This window comes from Rutidosis leptorrhynchoides, chromosome 5 (assembly GCF_046630445.1).
Source record: "Rutidosis leptorrhynchoides isolate AG116_Rl617_1_P2 chromosome 5, CSIRO_AGI_Rlap_v1, whole genome shotgun sequence".
NCBI lineage: Eukaryota > Viridiplantae > Streptophyta > Magnoliopsida > Asterales > Asteraceae > Rutidosis > Rutidosis leptorrhynchoides.
The window spans coordinates 346,534,329-346,556,823 of NC_092337.1; the positions used below are offsets into that span (position 1 = coordinate 346,534,329).

Here is a 22,495-nt window from a genome sequence, read left to right on the forward strand (position 1 = left end):
GGCCTACTAGCCGTATGACAGCAAAATCCATTTCTATTTAAAGGCCATTTGTCAACTATTTTTACACACACTTCAATTTACTTCTTTCTCTCTCTCTCTCTCTCTCTCTCTCTCTCTCTCTCTCTCTCTCTCTCTCTCTTTCTACAATATTAGTCATACTTTCAAGGTCTTCGACTCCGTGCGGGAAACCTAGTACCCGGAGAAGAATGCTGAAGATTGTATTAGGAGCGGTCTGGAGTTTGAAGTTGTCACTTTTGTATTTGGAATTCGTTTAATCTACTGGTACTCTTATCCTTTGTATTTATATAATATCTTCTATCATTATGATTTGTGATATTGTTACCATGATTATCGAGTAGTTATCTTTAGTGTATGCTATGATGTAGCTAGTTATAATGCCGAAGTAATATTATGGTTTGTGTATGTTTTTGAAATGCCTTTCGATTATGCTTTAAACTCAATCGCTTTTCCAACTAATAGAACGTAGTTATAGACTCTGTTATTGGGAAGTCACGAACCCCGATTCAGAGTACACTATTTGTGTCACCCCTTGGTAAGAGAAGTCTATCAGATACAACGTAAGTTTGACTGATGCACACCAGTTGTAGTAAGTCCACCGAGCCTTGGATTCCGACTGAGGACTCTTTCGTAGTGAAATATCTAATTAGGCCCATAGTACATTATCGGTCCTAGACCATGCTAGTGTAGTAACCAAGTATATAAACTTCGTACGTGCACGCTGAAGCACAACGGTTGTTGTAAGCTGTACCTCTGCTAAGTAAGGCCATGAAACCCGGTCAGTGCTGATTAGTACACTTTACCATAATGCGGTCTCAAACATTGCACCCCGCTTGAGGGATTTTTAGTTAATTAAGGAACTGTTTGTTTATACACATAAAGGATAGGACCGTTAGGATAACCGAACTTGTTCATGGAAGTTAAACCGACTTGGCCATGGTGTTCTTTATGGTTGAAATCCTTTTAAGGGCATAACTATCTTTTAAAACCCAATCGTTAACGAAAGCATCGAAACACATCACGTCTCTCGGATATGGTATACCTTGTATTTATTTGTGCTTAAAGAAAGTTTAGACCTTTGTGGAATGTTAATACGTCACCCAATCGAGTCGCTCAATTGGATGAGCCGTTTGAACGTGTATGCCTGTAGTCAGACTGCACGGGCATCAGGGGGTAAGGGATGTTATTATCTATTCAGAATCTACAAGTCTAACACATTAACTAGTGACATGTCTTATGACAGGGGCATTAGGACTAGTGTAGTGAATGCAAGGTCACTACCTATTCATGAGCCAACATTCCATAATCTCGGGAAAGTAACTGACGAAATGATAGTATGCACTTGCTTTAACCTTATCAGAATTACAAATTTTATCGCATTTACTTTATTTTATCTTATAAACTAGAAAACCCAAAATTAGGTAATAAACCACTACTCCTTCACTTTAGGATTATCTTAAGTTTTAGTTATAGGTTCGATTCTACTGATATCTTAAAAATTTGACCCTAGGTCATACTTCCCTTACTCACCATAATAAGGATTAGTACGATTTAGGCCCGCAAAATATAAATTTAAAACTATTGCTCTCACCTCCCGATAGCTGATTCTGACGCCTTGAGGCCTAACGATGTCGTATAAATAAAACCGTCCGTTTCGGTCATATCAACGTGGTATATGAGGTCATAATTGTTCAGGTCAGCATATGACCATGTTAAAAATTGAAATATGATGAGTCCGAACCAAATTAGGTTCGCACATAACCAACTAAAAAATGAAATATGATGAGTCCGAACAAAGTCAGGTTCGGACTCGTTCGGAAGAAGTACACAACAGGGGCAGATGTATTATATAATGAGTTGTAGCACGAGACACCTGTATAGATTTCTAGAGTAGAGATCTAGCAAGGCATTTGAAGCACAGATCATTGGTATTGGATATATCGTTAGGTTGTGTCGAGTTAAATCTGCTTCATTTTCTTTTTCCGTTGCAGAAAAAAGATCCCTTCCCCCGCTTTCAAAAATTATGAATATGAAGTCCAAGAGGCTGCAGGTACTATGGATCCTCTGACTCCCAATCGGATTACCTTCCTAGGTCTTGCCGGTGTTACCTATAAGTCGTTATGTGCCTTGAGATGGCCGTCTCCTGCCCCCCACCCCCACTGGTGGGGAATCCGCTCCACGAGGGCTGCCCTTCTTCCCCTCATTGTGCTTTCCCTAATATGAACCTTGAGTAATCAAAACCTTTCTGACTCGGCCCGACCCGGTAGCCCTACGCGACTGGCGCCTTAAAAGGTGAAACTCTCGTCGTAGTTTGGCGACCTAAGGGGCGGACACTTTTTGTTATCTAAGGGCGAAGAATCTGAAGTGGGCGAACACTCGGCCCAGAGGGCAGACATGCCGGGCTCCGGCTCCGCGCACCTGCCGACACTTTTCGAAGCACTTTCTAGTGTGCGCTTTAGTTTTTAAATGTCTCCTTCAGCGTTACGAGTCTACAAGCCTTTCTCAATTCAGTGCTCGCCCTTTGAATCGTCGGCTGGGGACTTTAGTATTTTGATTAGAGTAGGGGTCGTGAGAGAGCAGAGCGTACCGCCCTGCCATGTCGCGAATCTGTTTATAGTCGCGATTGTTTTCATAGTTAACAAGGTTGAAACTACCAAAAAAAACTTCGAATTGGGGGGGCGATCCTCAAGGTGAACTAACCGTACCCCAAACCAACACAGGTGAACAAGTAGAATATACTAGGGCGCTTGAGAGAACCATGTTAAAGAAACTCGGAAAAATGACCCCGTAACTTCGGGAGAAGGGGTGCTCTCCTATCTTTTGATTAGGAAAGCGGCAAATACCAGGGGGTAGCGACTGTTTATTAAAAAACACAAGACTCTGCTAAGTGGTAACACGATGTATAGAGTCTGACACATGCCCGGTGCTGGAAAGTCGGAAGGAGAAGTGTTATAAGATTTGAATGGAAGCCCCCATAAACGGCGGCAGTAACTCTAACTGTCCTAAGGTAGCGAAATCCCTTGTTGCATAAGTAGCGACCTGCACGACTGGTACCCATTCTGTCAACCTTATTACATGACAAACAAAATCGACTTTTTGAGCGATATCAAGTGCCAAGTTTTCGCTTTTAAAGATCCAACATTTATGCCCCCCATCATATGGTCAAAGATCGAATTGTGTCTCATTTTTTCCAGGACACTTTATAACACTCGCCTGTAGTCCCCCAAAAAAAGTTTCGCCTCATACCTTAGAGATTTTTCATAACACGAGAATGAGCTGGGAAAAGAGAGAAGAAATAAAACGACAAACTACTCAAGTCTAATTTTACAAGTGTCAATCGATCTCCAAACAACATCGAACGCGCTTTCCAATCGGCTAACCTCTTCCTAAATTTCTCAAACCCATGATCCATTACTTAGTGTACTTCATTTTTGCACCAATTGGAAGACCGAGATATATGAAAGGGGAATTTTTTTTTTATTTACATCCAAACCAATTTTCCATACATTCAATTTCCAACTCTTCCATACCTACCCTAAGAACGCAACTTTTGTTTAAATTCACCTCTAGCCCAGAAATTTCCCCAGAACAGTTCAATGTTTTTATCAAGTTTTGAAAAGTTCCTTTTGTTCCATTCTCCAAACAATACTGTATTATAGGCATATCGGAGGTGTGTTAATACACATTATCTCACCCAATCACAGAGGCAAAGATCGACCGTTTTTTAACCATGAACTTTAAGCCTTCTGCTACTATTATGAAGAAGTAGTGGAGAGCAGATTAACTTGATGAACCCCACTTCCTATCTGAAATTGCCTTGTGGGGGAACCATTGACTAATACCGAGATCGGTCGAAGTAAGACGCACATATCTATTTAGTCTATTTACACCCAAATCTCATTGTGCTCATAATCTCGACTAAGCACTCCAAATTTAGCGAATTAAATGCCTTTTCAAATCCGCTTTAAATATAAAAGCCTTCTCGCGGTTACGAATTATATTGTTGAGTGACTCGTTAGCTACCAAAACACCATCAAGGATATGCCGGACCTTTATAAAGGCGCTTTGTTCTTCTCCGGCCACATGAGAAATATGACCTTCCTTAATCAGGTTGAAAGCACCTTTGTGAGTATTTTGCAATAACTCCCGATGATGTTAATTGGATGTAGTCGGCAAGGCTTAACGGATCTTTTTTCTTGGGAATTAGAGAGATGAATGATGCATTACATCTCATGAAATTTCTTCATATTCCCAAAAACATTGGAAGGATTTCATTATATCGTCTTTAAAAATATTCTAAAATTTGATGTAGAATTTGAGGATAATTTTGTCTCGTCCCGAAGCTTTGGAGCCTCCACAACTTTTAATGGCTTGCAATATTTCTGATTCGAAGGGTTCTTCCATGTTGTTGGCATAACTTGCCTCCAATCTATTGGTGTTCGAATTTTCCAGCCTTGCTTCGCTTTGATTACGAGTAGCAGTGGCTAATCCATGATGAAAATTCAATGAGGTCCTAATTTTTTTTTCGAAACTAATTATATTTAAAGGGTATTTTAGTGATTGTTTACCTCCAAAAAACCTTACATTTTAAAAATATATGAGGTCCTATAGCTAAATTTAGTGGTGTCCTATACAATTTGAAGTGTACATTGTATAAAAAATGTTTTCCACTAATGGGGTCATAGGACCCCACACCTTATGGTGTAGATTCGCCCCTGACGAGTAGACAACTCCTTCTGATAGAAATTATAAACATCTTCTTTCATAACCAACGAGTTTTCACACCATAGCCCATTTAGATTTAACCCTCGAAGATTGTTTTCAGTTTTTTTTTCGCATAATGATGGTGTGGAAATACTTGCAATTTTCTTCCCCATCAGCCGCCCACTTGATCCTCACTTTTGTTTCAACAATCACGCCTTTTCTTTGTCCACTTGGTGGCATTTTCTTTTCGCCTCCAATAATTTCGTCGTGTCACTACTCACTTGCATTTTAAGTTGTTGATATCAGCCCTTCCTTCCCGTTCCATTGTGTCACTTGGATATAATTTGACATGAATATCGTGTCAAGAATTACAAAACCCGTCTCATATGTAGTTTTCATAAATGGATAGTAGGTTTTGTCATTTGCCTAAATTAAAAGGGGTCACTTGTAAGATTTTATTTGTATATATACATGTGCATCTATCTGAAGTGTGTACATCATAACATCTTCTATCTCACAATGAGGAAAAATAGTGAAATGAAGCTTCTTGGAACCGTTGCTAGTCCATTTGTTAACCGAGTTCAGTTCGTCCTTAACCTCAAGTCTATTGAATACGAATTTATACACGAAAATCTCTTTAACAAAAGTGAGCTCTTATTGACATCAAACCCTTTTTATAAAAAGGTTCCTGTTCTGTTTCATGCAAATAAATCACCAATTTTTGAGTCCTCTATTATAATCGAGTACCTTGATGAAATCGAACCCAACGTCCACCCAATACTCCCTTCGGACCCTTTGCTTCATGCTCATAATAGATTTTGGGCAAACTACATTGATACCAAGGTATGTGACTAAATAAGCATTCAATTTCATATAATGGATATGTTGAATCACAGTAAACATTCAAATTTTATATGATAATAAATGTGTTTCCATCCAAATATCATATGTTTGCATCGCAAGATATGAAGTTTTGATTCTTTGAATTCTCTTATCTTAACAGTTCTCTGAGTTTCACCCTATTATTTATATATATATATATATATATATATATATATATATATATATATATATATATATATATATATATATATAATTTCTATTAAAATCCTATAATGATGATGTCATTATTAGTCTAATTTCTTTGTTAAGAAAAAATCAAAAAGAAAAAGAAAAAAATCTAGGTCACTTAGATGATGTCATTAATCTTTTATATTTTATTATTAAAAAATTGTACTTATAGTAACTAATTATTTAATAACTTAAATAATGAAGTCATTATTATTTTATATATTAATTACTTAATTAAAAATTAGAAAAAACAACATAAAAACAAATAATATTTTTAAAACATGATCTTTCTGTTGAAGTATTTTTAGTCGAAATATTAAGGTTATGTTTTTATTCTAATTCATCTTTAATTCTTTTCTAATTAAAGATATGTAATATATTATACGGAGTGTATATATATTAGATATAAATAAATAAACCCCAAAGATTTTCTTGGTGTGTTAGGCGTAAAAGATGAGCAGAAACAAAAGGTCAAGTTTTAGTATTATTTTTTTCGTTCGATAAAGATAAGATAAACTGAGTATTTGTTTTTGTAAAAAAAAAAAAAAAAAAAAGTATTGTAGTAAGTTTTACTTCGATTTTCAAAGTTACAAACAATATTGGATATTGTTTTCGGGTTATATAGGGACTAACATCCGATTGGTGTTGTCGTTCATTTATTCTGACCAAGTTAAGTAAAACAATATGTTTGTAAAAATAACGACAAATTTCTTAGTTGGAATCCGTGGTTCCACGGGTAATTAAACTAAATGACTTTAACATTTACATTACATTGAACTGTTTCGTTTAAACAAACCCGTGATACCACGGGTCATTTCACTAGTATATATATATATATATATATAGATATATATATATAGATATATATATATATATATATATATATATATATATATATATATATATATATATATATATATATATATTGTAAGAATTTAGAGAACTTTTGATTGAAGAGAACACATAGAATCATGTATTTTTTTATTTATTATAGAATTGAGTCTTGAATTTAATTATAAAATGTCAAAAATACCCCTACACATAATAGGTTCTTCAAGGATATATATATATATATATATATATATAGTGGTAGGATCAAGAGGGAAGTAACCATTCGGGGGGAAGCAGGGGGAAGCAAAAACTTTTTTTTTCGTTTTTTGAAAAAACTTTGTTCACGAACATTATAGATGAGATGAAAATATGAACATTTAGTAGAGGCACTTTGTGATAAATGTTTTTATTTTGGCGAGAAAACGCTCGAAAAAGTAATATATAACAATTATTGTGTTTTTCGAGCGTATTTTGAGGTTTTAGCTATTGGGGTTTAGATATTAGGGTTTATAGGGTTTAGATATTAGGGTTTAGAAATTTAGGGTTTAGGGTTTAGATTTAGGGTTTAGATTTAGGATTTAGATTGAGTTTTTAGTACTAACGGTTTAGAGTTTTGGGTTTAGGGTTTGGTGTTTTGGGTTTTGGGTTTATGGAATAAACCCAAAACACCAAACCCTAAACCCTAAACCCTAAACTCTAAATCGGGCTAAATTTTACTTCACAAATCATGGGAAAAAAAAACGTTCATATTCTTCATGAACAATATTATCTTGAATGTTATTTTTGTCGATCGTTTTCCCGCCTAAATAATAACATTCATCACGAAGTGTCTCTTCTAAATATTCATACTTTTGTGTGATCTTGATGCTGGAAAAAAAAAATTCAAAAAAAACGGAAAAAAAAAATTTCGCTTCCCCCCGATTGGTTACTTTCCCATTGATCCTGCCCCTATATATATATATATATATATATATATATATATATATATATATATATATATATATATATATATATATATATATATATATATATATATATATATATTAGGGGTGTTCAATACCGGATATCCGAAAATTCGGATATCCGAATTTCGGATATCCGAAAATTCGGATAGTGAATTTGGCCATCCGATATCCGAATCCGAATTTCCGGATATCCGAAAATCGGATATCCGAAATTTCGAATTCGGATATCGGATTATCCGAATATCCGAATTTAAATGCAAAGTTAGTAGTTCCAATGAAAATTCTGAGTTCCAGACCTTTCTTCACATTTCCTTCAACATATATTAAAAAAATTGAAAAACTATTATAAACAACAATGATAATGATAATATTAGATGTATGCACACAGACCTCACTTAAATGATAGCTTACTGTATTATACCTCCAACTAGGCTCAAGCTCTTTCACTATCCATTTTGCAAAAGCATTTCAAATGATAAAATACAAAATTGTTCCAAGTTAATTTTAAAGAACAAAAAAACTCGAGATAAACAAATATGTAAAGTAAGACATGCTCTTCAATTATCTTCGTATATCTCAAATCTCAATCGATGAGTGCACATTTAATTACATGTATCGAACTCGATATACTTAATTTGAGTCCTCTGTATGTTGCACTGAAATTTTGGAATCGAATTGGAGTAACTAGTGGTTAATTGGTTATAGGCTTATAACTAAGAATTGAGTAAAACTAACAAATAAAATGTAGTGATGGAGGATGAAGATTGGCGATTAGATGAAAAGAGGCGCATATTACCTTTCTAGATCTAAGGGTTTTTGTTTTACAGTAACTTTAAAGCTATGTTTCCCTCATATACTTCTACATTTATACCCAATTTATAAAATAATAATATAAAATATAGTATAAATTTAAATATATTGAAAATGAGTTTATTTAATTTCGGATATTCGGATATCCGAATATCCGATTTTTTTCGAAAATGACATCCGATATCCGAATCCGAAAATCCGGGTATCCGATTTTCGGATATCCGAAAATCCGGATATCCGATTTTTCGGATATTTTCGGATCGGATTTTCGGATTATTCGGATTGCGGATTCGGATACGGATATTTTGAACACCCCTAATATATATATATATATATATATATATATATATATATATATATATATATATATATATATATATATATATATATATATATATATATATATATATATATATATATATATATAATGGATTGCTGATAAAATGATATTCTTAATATTATATTAATAGATTTTAGATAAATGCATTGCGACATCCTAATATATGTTCTAATTATAATATTATTCTAACTGAATTGTTTAATTTGGGCCACTGCTTGACTAGACTTTGTAAGCCCACTTTTATAATAATTTTAGGTCATTCGTTGGCCACTTGACCCAATACAGTAAAATACAATACGATATATATGGTCTTTCGAGCCCTTATTATTATTATTATTATTATTATTATTATTATTATTATTATTATTATTATTATTATTATTATTATTATTATTATGATTATTATTATGATTATTATTATTATTATTATTATGATTATTATTATTATTATTATTATTATTATTATTATTATTATTATTATTATTATTATTATTATTATTATTATTAAAATAAAGTCATATAAGAACAGTAAATAAATCGGAGGATGATGATTTGATGACTAAATGCTGAGACCGGATTGAAAGTGAGATTACCTATAGATCAATATATTGTTATAAAATGTCACCATTGTTATAATAATAATAATAATATAGATATGGATAGTCAATTTTGGTGTATACATATAGTCAATTTTGGTACACAAAGTATGTATTTTTATATTGAGATTTTAGGCTATAAATACTCATGAATGCAAGCATTAAACTTGCACCATTTCTCACACTTACAAAGTGTTTCTTTCTTTCTCTCCATTATCATCTTTGTTCTTACACTTCATTATTAGTATTCTAAATCAAGAATCAAATCACTAAAGGTAGTTATAAGCCTACTGAATTATAACATCAAGAATCAAACCACTAAAGGTAGTTATAAGCCTACTGAATTATAACATCAAGAATCAAACCACTAAAGGTAGTTATAAGCCTACTGAATTATAACACGTTATCAGCACGATAATCTTAATACTAAATATGGTTGGCTCTGCCACCAAAATGATATATGGTCGGTTATACCACCAAAATGATATATGGTCGGTTATACCACCAAAATGATATATGGTCGGTTATACCACCAAAATGATATATGGTCGGTTATACCACCAGAATGATATAGGTCGGTTATACCACCTGAAAAAATATATGGTCGACACTGTCGCCAAATTTTCATTTATGTTTACTAATATTTATATTTTTGTTATATAACATTTATTTATGATTGCTTACACATGGTCGACACTGTCACCTACTTATCATTTATGTTATATTAAATTTATGTTTAATGTTTATATACTTATGAATATAAATTGACTCTAATTTATCATGATGTTTGTTTTAATTTTTGATAATAGAAAATGTCGAATCTGGAAAAGCTTAAATTTACTCCTTTAGAATCAACTGGAAACAACTACATGCCATGGGTTATAAAAGTAAAAATGCATCTTAAATCAATGGGCATTCTTGAAACCATAAATGAAAACAACACTTGTTCTGAAAAAGAACAAGCTACGGCATGTTGCTTTATTCATCAGCATATTGATGAATGCTTACAAAATAATTATGTGACTGTAGAAGATCCCCATGTTTTATGGGAAGGTCTCAAAAGCAGATTCAATAATCAAAGAGAAATTTTACTTCCAGCTGCAATGGAACAATGGAGAACATTAAGGTTCCAAGACTTTAAGAAAGTAAATGAATACAGCTCAGCTCTGTATAATACATGTTCACAACTTAAATTCTGTGGACATGAAATTAGTGATGCAGACATGATGGAGAAAACTTTCTTCACAATGAATGCTGCAAACATCACAGTGCAAAGAAATTTGAGAATGCTAAAGTTCAAAACATATCCTGAACTTAATTCATATCTCTTAGTTGCAGAGCAAAATGATGAGCTATTAATGAAAAATCAGCAATCCCGTCCTACTGGTACACTTGCAATCCCTGAAGCAAATACTGCAAATAATTATAAACAGGGACAAGGACGCGGGCAAGGTCGTGGTTATAATAACCATCACCATCATCATGCCAAAAGCCATAACTATGGTAGAAACCATCCTTATGGTAATGGTAATGGGCGTGGACGTGGTCGTGGTCGTGGCCGTGGTGGTCAAAGAAATAGTAATCCACGAAAATATAAATATCAACCACAAAACAAGCCCATTAAACAAGATGTTGAAGAAAATTCTTCTAAAAATTCTGAAGAATCTTGCTACAGATGTGGTAGAATGGGCCACTGGGCTAATACTTGCCGAACATCTAAACATCTTGTTAAGATGTATCAGGATTCGCTGAAAGGTAAAGAAAAGGAAGTAAATTTTGTGGATAATATTGATCCAACAGTCACTGAGAAACCATCTGATTTATATGAAGATTTCTTGAATGTTTAAGTTGTGTGTCTTTTGAAAAATAAACGATTTAATATCGTCTGTCTTTGTCATTATGTTTGCTAAATGTTTCAGTACTATCTATTTGCGTTTAAAATATTGTGTAATATTAATGTACTCACTATTTATTTCTTATATATGAAGTTCAATATGAATTTTGCTGGAATACAACATCAATCAAGTGGTGGAGATCTCTGTATAGCAGACAGTGGAACTACACACACTATACTTAAATCCGAGAAATATTTTATTGATCTAAAACCAACGGAAGGAACTATACATACAATATCAGGACCTGCTAACTTGATAAAAGGGATAGGAAAGGCAAATTTCATACTACCAAATGGTACAAAATTTTTAATAAATGATGCCTTATTTTCTCCCAAGTCAAGCAGAAATTTATTGAGTTTCTCCGACATATACCTTAACGGGTATGATTATCAGTCAGTGACAACAGAAAATGAGAAATATTTAAGTATCACTGACAAGAGTCATGTGGTTGAAAAACTGCCAAGACTTAGTTCTGGATTACATTATACACATATAAATGTACCAGAAATACATATGGTAGTTAACGAAAAATATATTGATCCTGGTGTATTCAGTTTATGGCATAACAGATTAGGCCATCCAGGATCAACAATGATGAAAAGGATTATTGAATGTACTCATGGACATCCACTAAAGGATAGAAAAATCCATCATGATACAATGGTTCCATGTACATCTTGCTCTCTTGGAAAATTGATAACTAGACCCTCACCACTTAAGGTTGAGAAAGAATCACCAATGTTTCTTGAAAGAATTCAAGGTGATATATGTGGACCAATTCATCCACCATGTGGACCATTTAGATATTTCATGGTTCTAATAGACGCATCTAGCAGATGGTCTCATGTTTGTCTGTTATCAAGCCGTAATGTGGCATTTGCAAAATTTCTTGCCCAAATTATTAAATTGAGAGCTCATTTTCCTGATTACACCATTAAAAGGGTGAGACTTGATAATGCTGGTGAATTTACATCTCAAGCATTTAATGACTATTGCATGTCTATAGGAATTGTTGTTGAACATTCTGTTGCTCATGTGCATACACAAAATGGTTTAGCCGAGTCATTGATTAAACGTTTACAGTTAATCGCTAGACCATTGATAATGAGAACAAAACTCCCTGTATCTATATGGGGTCATGCAATTTTACATGCTGCTGCATTGATTCGCATCAGACCAAGTGCAAGTCATAAATATTCCCCCCTACAACTTGCTTTTGGTCAAGAGCCAAATATTTCCCATCTTAGAACATTTGGTTGTGCAGTGTATGTTCCAATTGCGACACCACAACGTACAAAAATGGGTCCTCAAAGGAGGTTGGGAATATATGTTGGATATGAAACATCTTCAATATTAAGGTATATTGAACCTATGACAGGTGACGTTTTTACAGCACGTTTTGCTGATTGTCATTTTAATGAAACATTGTTCCCTAGATTAGGGGGAGAAATGAAAAATAAAGAAAATGATGTTTCATGGTGTGAACCTCAATTAAAGTATCTTGATCCTCGCACAAAAGAATGCGAGACAGAAGTTCAAAAGATAATGCATATACAAGAACTTGCAAATCAATTGCCTGATGCATTTACAGATACAAAAACGGTGACAAAATCATATATACCAGCAGTAAATACTCCAGCTCGAATTGAAATTCCAAAAGCTGGCAATAACGTCACTCATGAATCTTTGCCACGTCAGAAACGTGGAAGACCAATCGGTTCAAAGGATAAAAATCCTCGAAAAAGAAAATCAGCTGATAATGAAGTAAAAGAAAGTGTTCAAGAAGAACCACAAATCAGTACTCCTACTGCAGAGGAGATTGATGATGTCAATACAGAAATTGCAATCAATTATGCATATTCAAAAATATTATGGAACCGAAATGAAATGAAAAATCTTGATGAGAAATTTTCATTTAATGTTGCATATGACATCATGAATAATGATGATGATCCAGAACCAACATCTATGGTTGAATGTCAAAATAGACATGATTGGGCTCAATGGAAAGAAGCAATACGAGCTGAATTAGAATCACTCAATAAAAGAAAAGTTTTCGGATCCATCATTCTCACTCCTAAAGATGTGAAACCTGTAGGATACAGATGGATTTTTGTCCGAAAAAGAAATGAGAAAAATGAAGTTACAAGGTATAAAGCTAGACTTGTAGCTCAAGGTTTTTCTCAAAGACCGGGAATTGATTATGAAGAAACTTATTCTCCTGTTATGGATGCAATTACTTTTAGGTACTTAATCAGTCTGGCAGTTTCTAAAAATTTAGAAATGCATCTCATGGATGTTGTGACTGCTTATCTATATGGATCACTTGATAGTGATATATATATGAAGTTACCTGAAGGATTTAAGGTACCAGAAGCATCAAATGCAAAACCCAAAGAAATGTATTCGATTAAATTACAAAGATCTTTATATGGGTTAAAACAATCGGGACGTATGTGGTATAACCGATTAAGTGATTACTTGATAAGCAAAGGGTATACAAATAACCTTACTTGCCCTTGTGTTTTCATTAAGAAAACAACATCCGGATATGTGATCATAGCTGTTTATGTTGATGATCTTAACATCATAGGTACAAATAAAGAGATCTATGAAGCCATTCAACTTCTAAAGAAAGAATTTGAAATGAAAGATCTCGGAAAAACCAAGTATTGCCTTGGTTTACAAATTGAGCATATGCCTAATGGTTTACTTGTACATCAAACAACATATACTGAAAAGATTTTGAAACGTTTCAATATGGACAAGGCAAAACCATTAAGTACTCCTATGGTTGTTAGATCACTCAATGTTGAAGCTGATCCATTTCGTCCATGTGAAGATCAAGAAGACATTCTTGGACCAGAAGTACCATATCTTAGTGCAATTGGAGCTCTTATGTATCTTACAAATTGTACAAGACCTGACATTTCTTTTGCAGTTAATTTGTTGGCAAGGTTCAGCTCTGCTCCTACCAAAAGACACTGGAATGGGATCAAACACATATTTCGATACCTTCGAGGAACTACTGATTTAGGATTATTTTATTCTAACGAATCAAAAAAAGATTTGGTTGGTTATGCAGATGCAGGTTATTTATCTGATCCACATAAAGCTAAATCTCAAACTGGATATGTATTCCTAAATGGAGGTACTGCAATATCATGGCGTTCTCAAAAACAAACACTTGTTGCTACATCGTCAAATCATGCCGAAGTGATTGCATTACATGAAGCTACTCGAGAATGTTTTTGGTTGAGATCAATGACACAACTCATTACTGATTCTTGTGGACTAGAACGCGATAAAAGTCCAACAACTATCTATGAAGATAATGCAGCTTGCATAGCACAGATGAAAGAAGGGTATATCAAAAGTGACCGAACAAAACACATACCACCTAGATTCTTCTCATACACTCAAAATCTCATTAAGGACAACCAGATTGAAATGAGATATGTGCAATCTAGCAAAAACTCTGCTGATCTTTTCACGAAAGCACTTCCAACTGCTATTTTCAGAACACACGTTCATAACATTGGCATGAGACATGTTCAAAAGATGTAACAGCTGAAGCGATGTCTACTTGAGGGGGAGTCAACTCCATGCTGCACTCTTTTTCCCTTAGCTAAAGTTTTTTCCCACTGGGTTTTCTTTAGCAAGGTTTTTAACGAGGCAGTAATTTATAGTTGATCTTCAACAAAATAAAATTGCTATCCAAGGGGGAGTGTTATAATAATAATAATAATATAGATATGGATAGTCAATTTTGGTGTATACATATAGTCAATTTTGGTACACAAAGTATGTATTTTTATATTGAGATTTTAGGCTATAAATACTCATGAATGCAAGCATTAAACTTGCACCATTTCTCACACTTACAAAGTGTTTCTTTCTTTCTCTCCATTATCATCTTTGTTCTTACACTTCATTATTAGTATTCTAAATCAAGAATCAAATCACTAAAGGTAGTTATAAGCCTACTGAATTATAACATCAAGAATCAAACCACTAAAGGTAGTTATAAGCCTACTGAATTATAACATCAAGAATCAAACCACTAAAGGTAGTTATAAGCCTACTGAATTATAACAACCATAATATTAATTTGTCAAATGTTACTTCTTCAAATAATTAAGGAATGTCAATTAAATATTATACATACACAGGGCCAGTCCAAAGTTTTTTATGCCCCAGGCGAAATGATTATAAAATGCCCCCAACACAATTGTGTTGCGCAAACATATATCTTTATGAGGTTTAAACTATGGAGGTTGACCACTTATATACGTCTACGATAGACTTAACAAACACTGTTTTTTGACATAAAATTAGTTATAATGTTTTTTTAAGTATTTTTTTTAAAGAAAAAAATGATATCTAATTGAAAGTTAAGAGCTAATAAAACCAGAATTATTTAAAAATAATGCATTAGTCAAGTTTCGAACATGTAGCATTTTAAAATAAGTTACATATTAGATGTTCATCCTAGCGAACTGGGCTACAAATAATTATGTTACGTAGTGGCACAAATATTATATATTAAATTTCTATTAATAATTGTTTTTCGAAATGATGCACCTAATCGCGTGATGCCCCGGGCCGCCGCCGCTTCGCCCATAGTATTATCCGGCCCTACACACACACACACACACACACACACACACACACACACACACACATATATATATATATATATATATATATATATATATATATATATATATATATATATATATATATATATATATATATATATATATATATATAATTATAACAATTATTATAATTAATAATAATTATTATAATTTATAATAATAATAATTATTATTATTATAAAAGAAATTAGCTACATCAAATTTTATATGAGATTTTAATCACCTTACATATGTTATATGTTGATGGTTTACTTGAATTATTATTATTATTATTATTATTTTTTTGTCGTTGTTGGATGATGTTTTGAAATTCTGTCAACGAATTTTAAATTCCCTATTCACTCGATACTATTACACGTATATTTCTTTCATTCGTTAACAGTCGTGTAGTGCACGAACTCAAAGCTCGATATTTAAATTTGTAATAACGTAACTTTATAACTTCAGCTGCTAATGTGGCAGCTTATTATTCATCCATGCTCACATGGTAGTACAATTAATCTCATTTTAATTACAATTATCAATTTAATTATTTCAATTTAATTATCAACGTATTTGACCTGCAAACGGATAGTAAACCCCCTAAACAATTTTCACCATCTCTCAAATTTTTATGGTACATTTTGAAGTTCTTGCAGATATATATTCAATTTCAGACATACTTTTTGAGTTGTATACTTTAATTTTTTTCGAAAGTTTCCAACTATATGTGGTCTTGTGATTTATGAGTGATTTCATCTGATAATTCTTATATTTTTTCTATTTTTTTAGTATCGCTATTTACATACGAATATGAACTGCAAATTATATTTTTTTGTACGGATTTTTACACACTCGTACATCGCACGGACTTACATACGTGGTGTTTGGTTTGTTACGGGTGGTTGGCTCTTTGCTTGCGCAACAACTTCCACCCGGCATACCTTTCGAGTTCTGTTTACAAGGTCCCTTGGCTTTATTTATTGAGGCAACATCAAACGTCGATTAAGTGGCGTCTTGACTGCCGTTTAGAGCCTAAATTGATTTCCAGACAGGCTTTTAAACCCATGAAAATTTGATTCTACTATTTTCATGACGTCTCAATTTTATTTATAATTTTATTTTACTATTTTTTATTAAAAAAAAAAGGCCGGAGGTTCACTCGGAAGCAATCTCTTTATCCGCCGAATAAAGAGAAGGATGTGGAGAAATGACTTGTTTTTATTCTCGGGTAAGGGAAAGATTGTCTACATCTCACCTCCCCCATACACCACTCATGTGGTATTGGGTACTGTTGTTGTTGTGTGTGTGTGTGTATATATATATATATATATATATATATATATATATATATATATATATATATATATACAACAAAAATTTTGATTAATTTTTAACGATGTAATTATAGTATACATTATTTCCACCAAGTATCTGTACCAGTTTATAAATGAGTGGTAGCCTGGATTTTTAAATGGGTGATGGCAATCGAATTCAATATATGATTTGAATTATACCAAAGTCCAATGATATAAGATTTTCTTTTTCTAAAAGAACAAATTGAAGTTGAGATATTTTTAGTATGGAAATTGACACAGTACAATTATTATACGAGTTTCATGAGAAAAATTATTTTTTAACTTTTTATGACAACATACACTATACGTTTTATATGAGTTTCATGAGAAAATTTACTTTCTAACATTTTGTGATAACATACACTACACGTTCGCATAACATTTGTTCGAACTATTTCAAACGTAGTACATAAAGTCGTAAAATAACTTTCGATAGCGACTCCTTATTGGTTTGAGTTGAGTCGGTACATGACGAGCCAAAACTAAAATATGCTGAGTCCGAGTAAAATTAAGTTCAGACTCGTTCGGACGTGGTATAGAAGTCATAATTGTTCGAGTCAGCATATGACCTTGTTAAAAATTGAAATATGATGAATCCGAACCAAATTAGATTCGCACATCACCAAGTAAAAAAATGAAATATGATGAGTCCGATCAAAGTTAGGTTCGGACTCGTTCGGACGAAGTACACAACAGGGGCGGATGTAATATATAATGAGTGGTAGCACGAATAAGCACGGGACATCAATAAAATACATAATATAGTGGAATTTTTTTGAGTTTTTTTAACTAATGACACCACTGGATAGTGTAAATTTTTTTAAGTGACACTATTGAAATACTCATCTAGTAGAAAAGTATTTTGGATTTCCAGTGACTATTATTTCTAGATCCACGACTTGTACACGAGGTTGTAAAATAATGGGTACAAACGTTTTAGAATAAACAGATCATGAGGACTCCGAACAATGATTGTTCGGAAGAATGATGTATTTTGTTAAAAACATTCTAGAAAGTGTATTTTCTAATAAAGCTTTTCTAAAAATTGTATTCGGGCACCGAGTTGCCCAATGAAACACACCATCCGAGTTTAATTCCTGACTATGTCAAATTGTTCAAAAAGAGAGTGTGACTAGAGGGTGCGCATAATGCGCAATTCCCTCGGTACCAGGTCTCGCGCTCGGGTGACTTGATTACCTGAGGTTTTACCTTCTATGAGAAAGCCAATGTGCTCGTTCATAGAAGAGTTTCCTTGTTTATCAAAAAAAAAAAAAAAAAACAAATTGTATTCGGGTCGATTTCCCTTGATATTAATTATTTGTAATTTGTATACAATGTTTTACAAGAATGTTAATTTCAAATCCAACCTTTTAATGATAACTTCGTTTAGAAGTTGGGATTCGTCTGTTACTTTTGTTTTACACCATCAATTCTATTTTTACAGTATTGTATAATGCTTAAAAACACGAAGAATAATGTATACACAAAAAAATGTTGAAAAAATCTCTCACTTAATTAACTAATAAGATCGATCTTTACCCACGTTGTATTAACAATATAACGTTTACTATTATTCGAAAACATAAGAAAATAAGACAATCTTCTTGATGTGTGCTACTGCTTATAACTTATAAATAGTGTTAATAGTATTATATAAATAATAATAGGAGCTTTGTACTTTCTAGTTTGGTAGTCTTGTAAATATCTCGTTGATTGATTAATAAAAGGTCTTTTACTTTTCTAGTTCTAGAAAATAATATTAATACGTTAATTATATAATAACTCGCATATGTAAAATTTTCAACAGTTTTTTCCGTTGTTCGAAGAATTGAGAAGAACACCAAGCAAGAATGGAAAAAACACTATAAAAATGCAAATGATTGAAGGAATTCAACTTTTAGAAGAAGAATTTGTCAAGTTTAGCAAAGGGAAAGCGTATTTCAGTGGAGAAAATGCAGGGTATTTAGATGTCGTTCTTGGATGTTTTCTCAGTTGGATGACAATTATTGAAAAAAATAACGATTTCAAGATGATTGATGAAGTTCGCACGCCAAAACTTGCAGAATGGACAAAGCGTATAAGATCACATGATGCGTTTAAGGATGTGTTTCCAAATAATGAAACACTAGTGAACTTTTATAAGATGCTTCAAATAGCTAAACCACCTTGTACTGCTTGAGATTAACTTTACGTTTCTATATCTTAAGTCGATACTTATCGTTGTCTTTGTATGTCAATTAGGTTTGAATCTATTCTGTTTCATTTTGTAAGGTAAAACTCACAATAGTGGCTTTTACTGTTTTTTGGTATTCAGTTAATTAATAAAAGTATGTTTACCTAATACTACGTATAAATTGTGAGAGGAAAAACAATTTGGTCCAAATTAAACACAAACAAAACTATCCTTCTTAGTATTTTGAGAAACTAGTATTATTTGAAGGAAAATGATAAACGTAACTCTTATACGTTTGAGCATCTCATAATATAACTAATTCTATATTTAAAACTAGTCGTTGTCATAAATAACACTAGTACCTGTTAGAAAACGGGTATGAAATTAATAATCCTTGATTGATTCTTAAATCATGAAACACTTTTCAAATTAAGTATTTCGACCATTTCTTGCCTCGGGTTGCACGAAATCTTAATTGCGATATGACAAAAAAGCAATTTGATTCTAGGCAAGAAGAGATCAAATTATAGTATTTGTGTGACTGTTTTGTTTTCTGTATATGTTGTAATGAAACGCAAATTTCCTAAATTCGAATTTGATATTATGTTGTAGGCAGTTAAAATGAAGGGATATAACCCTTCAATTTGGCGAGAATAACTGTTAGTTAACAGTGATGCCTTTTGGCGGAAAAATCGGTTGGAAGCACCTTCTCGGTATAGAAAAGTAGTGCATTTTCGGTACAGAACAGGAGCTGGATCCCATCCAGGGGCCCTGCCCCTTGGTCCCTGCCAGGGGCGCTGCCCCTTGGACCCCGCAAGGGGGCAACCCCCTTAACCCCCAGTATATTGCGACAGTGTCTAGTCAACCCTTACGGGCGTGTACTCCACACTATCCAAACCCGTTATTAAGTATAACTAGATAACTTTTGTTTTTTCAAGTAAATCTCAATTACCTAAAATGATTGTTAGATGACACTAAAATCACCAACAGTACCAAATTATATAACGAAAATCGATATTAAAAAATGAATGTTTATGTTTTGCAATTAATTTAACAGAGTTTTAAATATAGTATGATTAAAGAGCTACATTTAACATTCTCCTTATTTAAATACAAGTGAAATTATATTCCATCCATTTCACAACAAGTGTTCAACATAATATTTCTATTATCTCTAAAATAATTGTTCAATTGTAAAAAAAATTATTAAATATCACTAAACTTCTCAATTTATCCTCATTTATAAATTAAAAAAATTCAGTCAAGTTTATGTTTATAAGGTCATTAGAAAAACTAATTATTATTGTTATATTATTTTCTATTCAATATCTTTTAACGGTAACTCACACACCCAACAACTATTAATTCATTAATATGCCCACGACGGGGTTGAGTCTCAATCTCTTTGGTTAAAAGGTTCCTCAAATACCGCTAAGCTATAAACTCTTTTGATTAATTTTTCAATCAATTATCCTATACCCATTATATACCTAATGTAGTGTGTAATTAATTATTCCCTCCATATCAAATTTTAAGGTAACGAACAATGATCGTATGAGGCCCTATTGGCAAGAATGGGGTTAGCTAAGGAATTGGGGGTGAAAAAACTGCAAGCATACGTTGCTTCTCAGCTAGTTGCCAATCAGGTTGTCGGTACTTTTGACGCTAACGAAGGGTCAACGCAGTCATACTTAGCGTTGGTACACTCGTTGGCTGATGAATTCAATGATTTCAGAATCAGTTAGATACCGCGGAGTCAAAACAAGCAAGCAAATGTATTAAGCAAACTGGCGTTGACATTCAATTACTTAGAGAAAAAAGTCTTGGTTGAGTAAATGTTTAGAAAATCCACCAAGCCCGAGCCAGTCGTGGCTGTAATAGAAGAGGAAGAAAGTAATTGGATGACCAACATTATCGATTTCCTTATAACGGGTACCTTACTCCAGGGTGAGAAAAAGGCATACAAAATACGAGTACGAGCCCGATACTCCACTTCCGCATGATGAATTTTGAATTTTCGAAGAAATTTCTTCCTCTTCGCATCCCTAGAAAGGTCAGCGTCAAGTTTCTTCTGCAGTTCGGCCCTCTTCGTGGTCGCTCTGTCAAGCATGGCGCAGTGACTCATGATCATATCTCGTAGCATAGGTGATGTGCAAAAGTGTGTGCCATGTAGTGCTTAATTTGTTTCAACTTTTAAATTTATATTTTCTTAATCTACCTTTCTCTTTTAACACCCTTACGAGCAACAAAACCCGATCAAGGTAGTATAGTAATTAGTAAGTTAAGAATTCATCCCAAGAGATTACGGGTAGCGGATATAAGTTGTTTGTAGTCTAACTCTTATGGAAGAATTAAAATTAATTAATATTATTATTATATATTATCTTTATTTAGTTATGATAAGACTATCTTAGGAAAGATAGAATATGAATTGATTTGAATTAAATATATTAAAAGGAGGTGGTTACTTAGACTTATGAATTATAACGGGTTCTTTATTAAATAGTTTCATTACTCAAATAAATAATTAGCAAAATAATAATCATAGACCAATTATTATCCCTTAAATAAGTTGAAACTAAATATCAAATAAAGTTCACAAAGTAGGACCTAAAACACATATTAACTAAGTGGATGTTCAAACCAGAAACTGCCCAATTCAAAGTTCGAAGTCGGCGGCTCTTTGAGATCCAACCAGCGGCTAAGATCATCACAACTGGTGGCTTCATCTGGAATCCCAAATAATTTTAGTTTTCGTCCAAATTGTGACGACCCGGGAATTTCCGACCAAATTTAAACTTAATCTTATTATGATTCCGACATGGTAAGCAAAGTCTGTAATATTGAGTCTCAAAATTTTGAACTGTTTGCATATATGCAATTGACTTCGACTATCTCCGACGATTCACGAACAACTAATTGTAAATAGATGTGTATAAATAAATATATATGTATATAATAACTTGAAACAATATTATACGATTTAGTTGTTATAAATAAATATGTAAAATAGGATATAATAAAACTTGTTACTAAAACGTAATTATATATATTACTTTAAATAAATATTTAAAACTTTGGATACATTAAAAAA

General features: G+C 32.9%; 1 protein-coding gene across 1 annotated transcript; it reads left to right on the forward strand.

Annotated features, from left to right (window-relative positions):
- Window positions 1-5,241: 5,241 nt before the first annotated feature.
- On the forward strand, window positions 5,242-19,407 carry LOC139849636 (glutathione S-transferase U17-like). The gene is made up of 2 exons (XM_071839270.1): window positions 5,242-5,565; window positions 19,036-19,407. The coding sequence occupies exons 1-2, from the start codon at window positions 5,242-5,244 to the stop codon at window positions 19,405-19,407; spliced, it is 696 nt and encodes a 231-aa protein (XP_071695371.1).
- The last annotated feature ends 3,088 nt before the right edge of the window (window positions 19,408-22,495 follow it).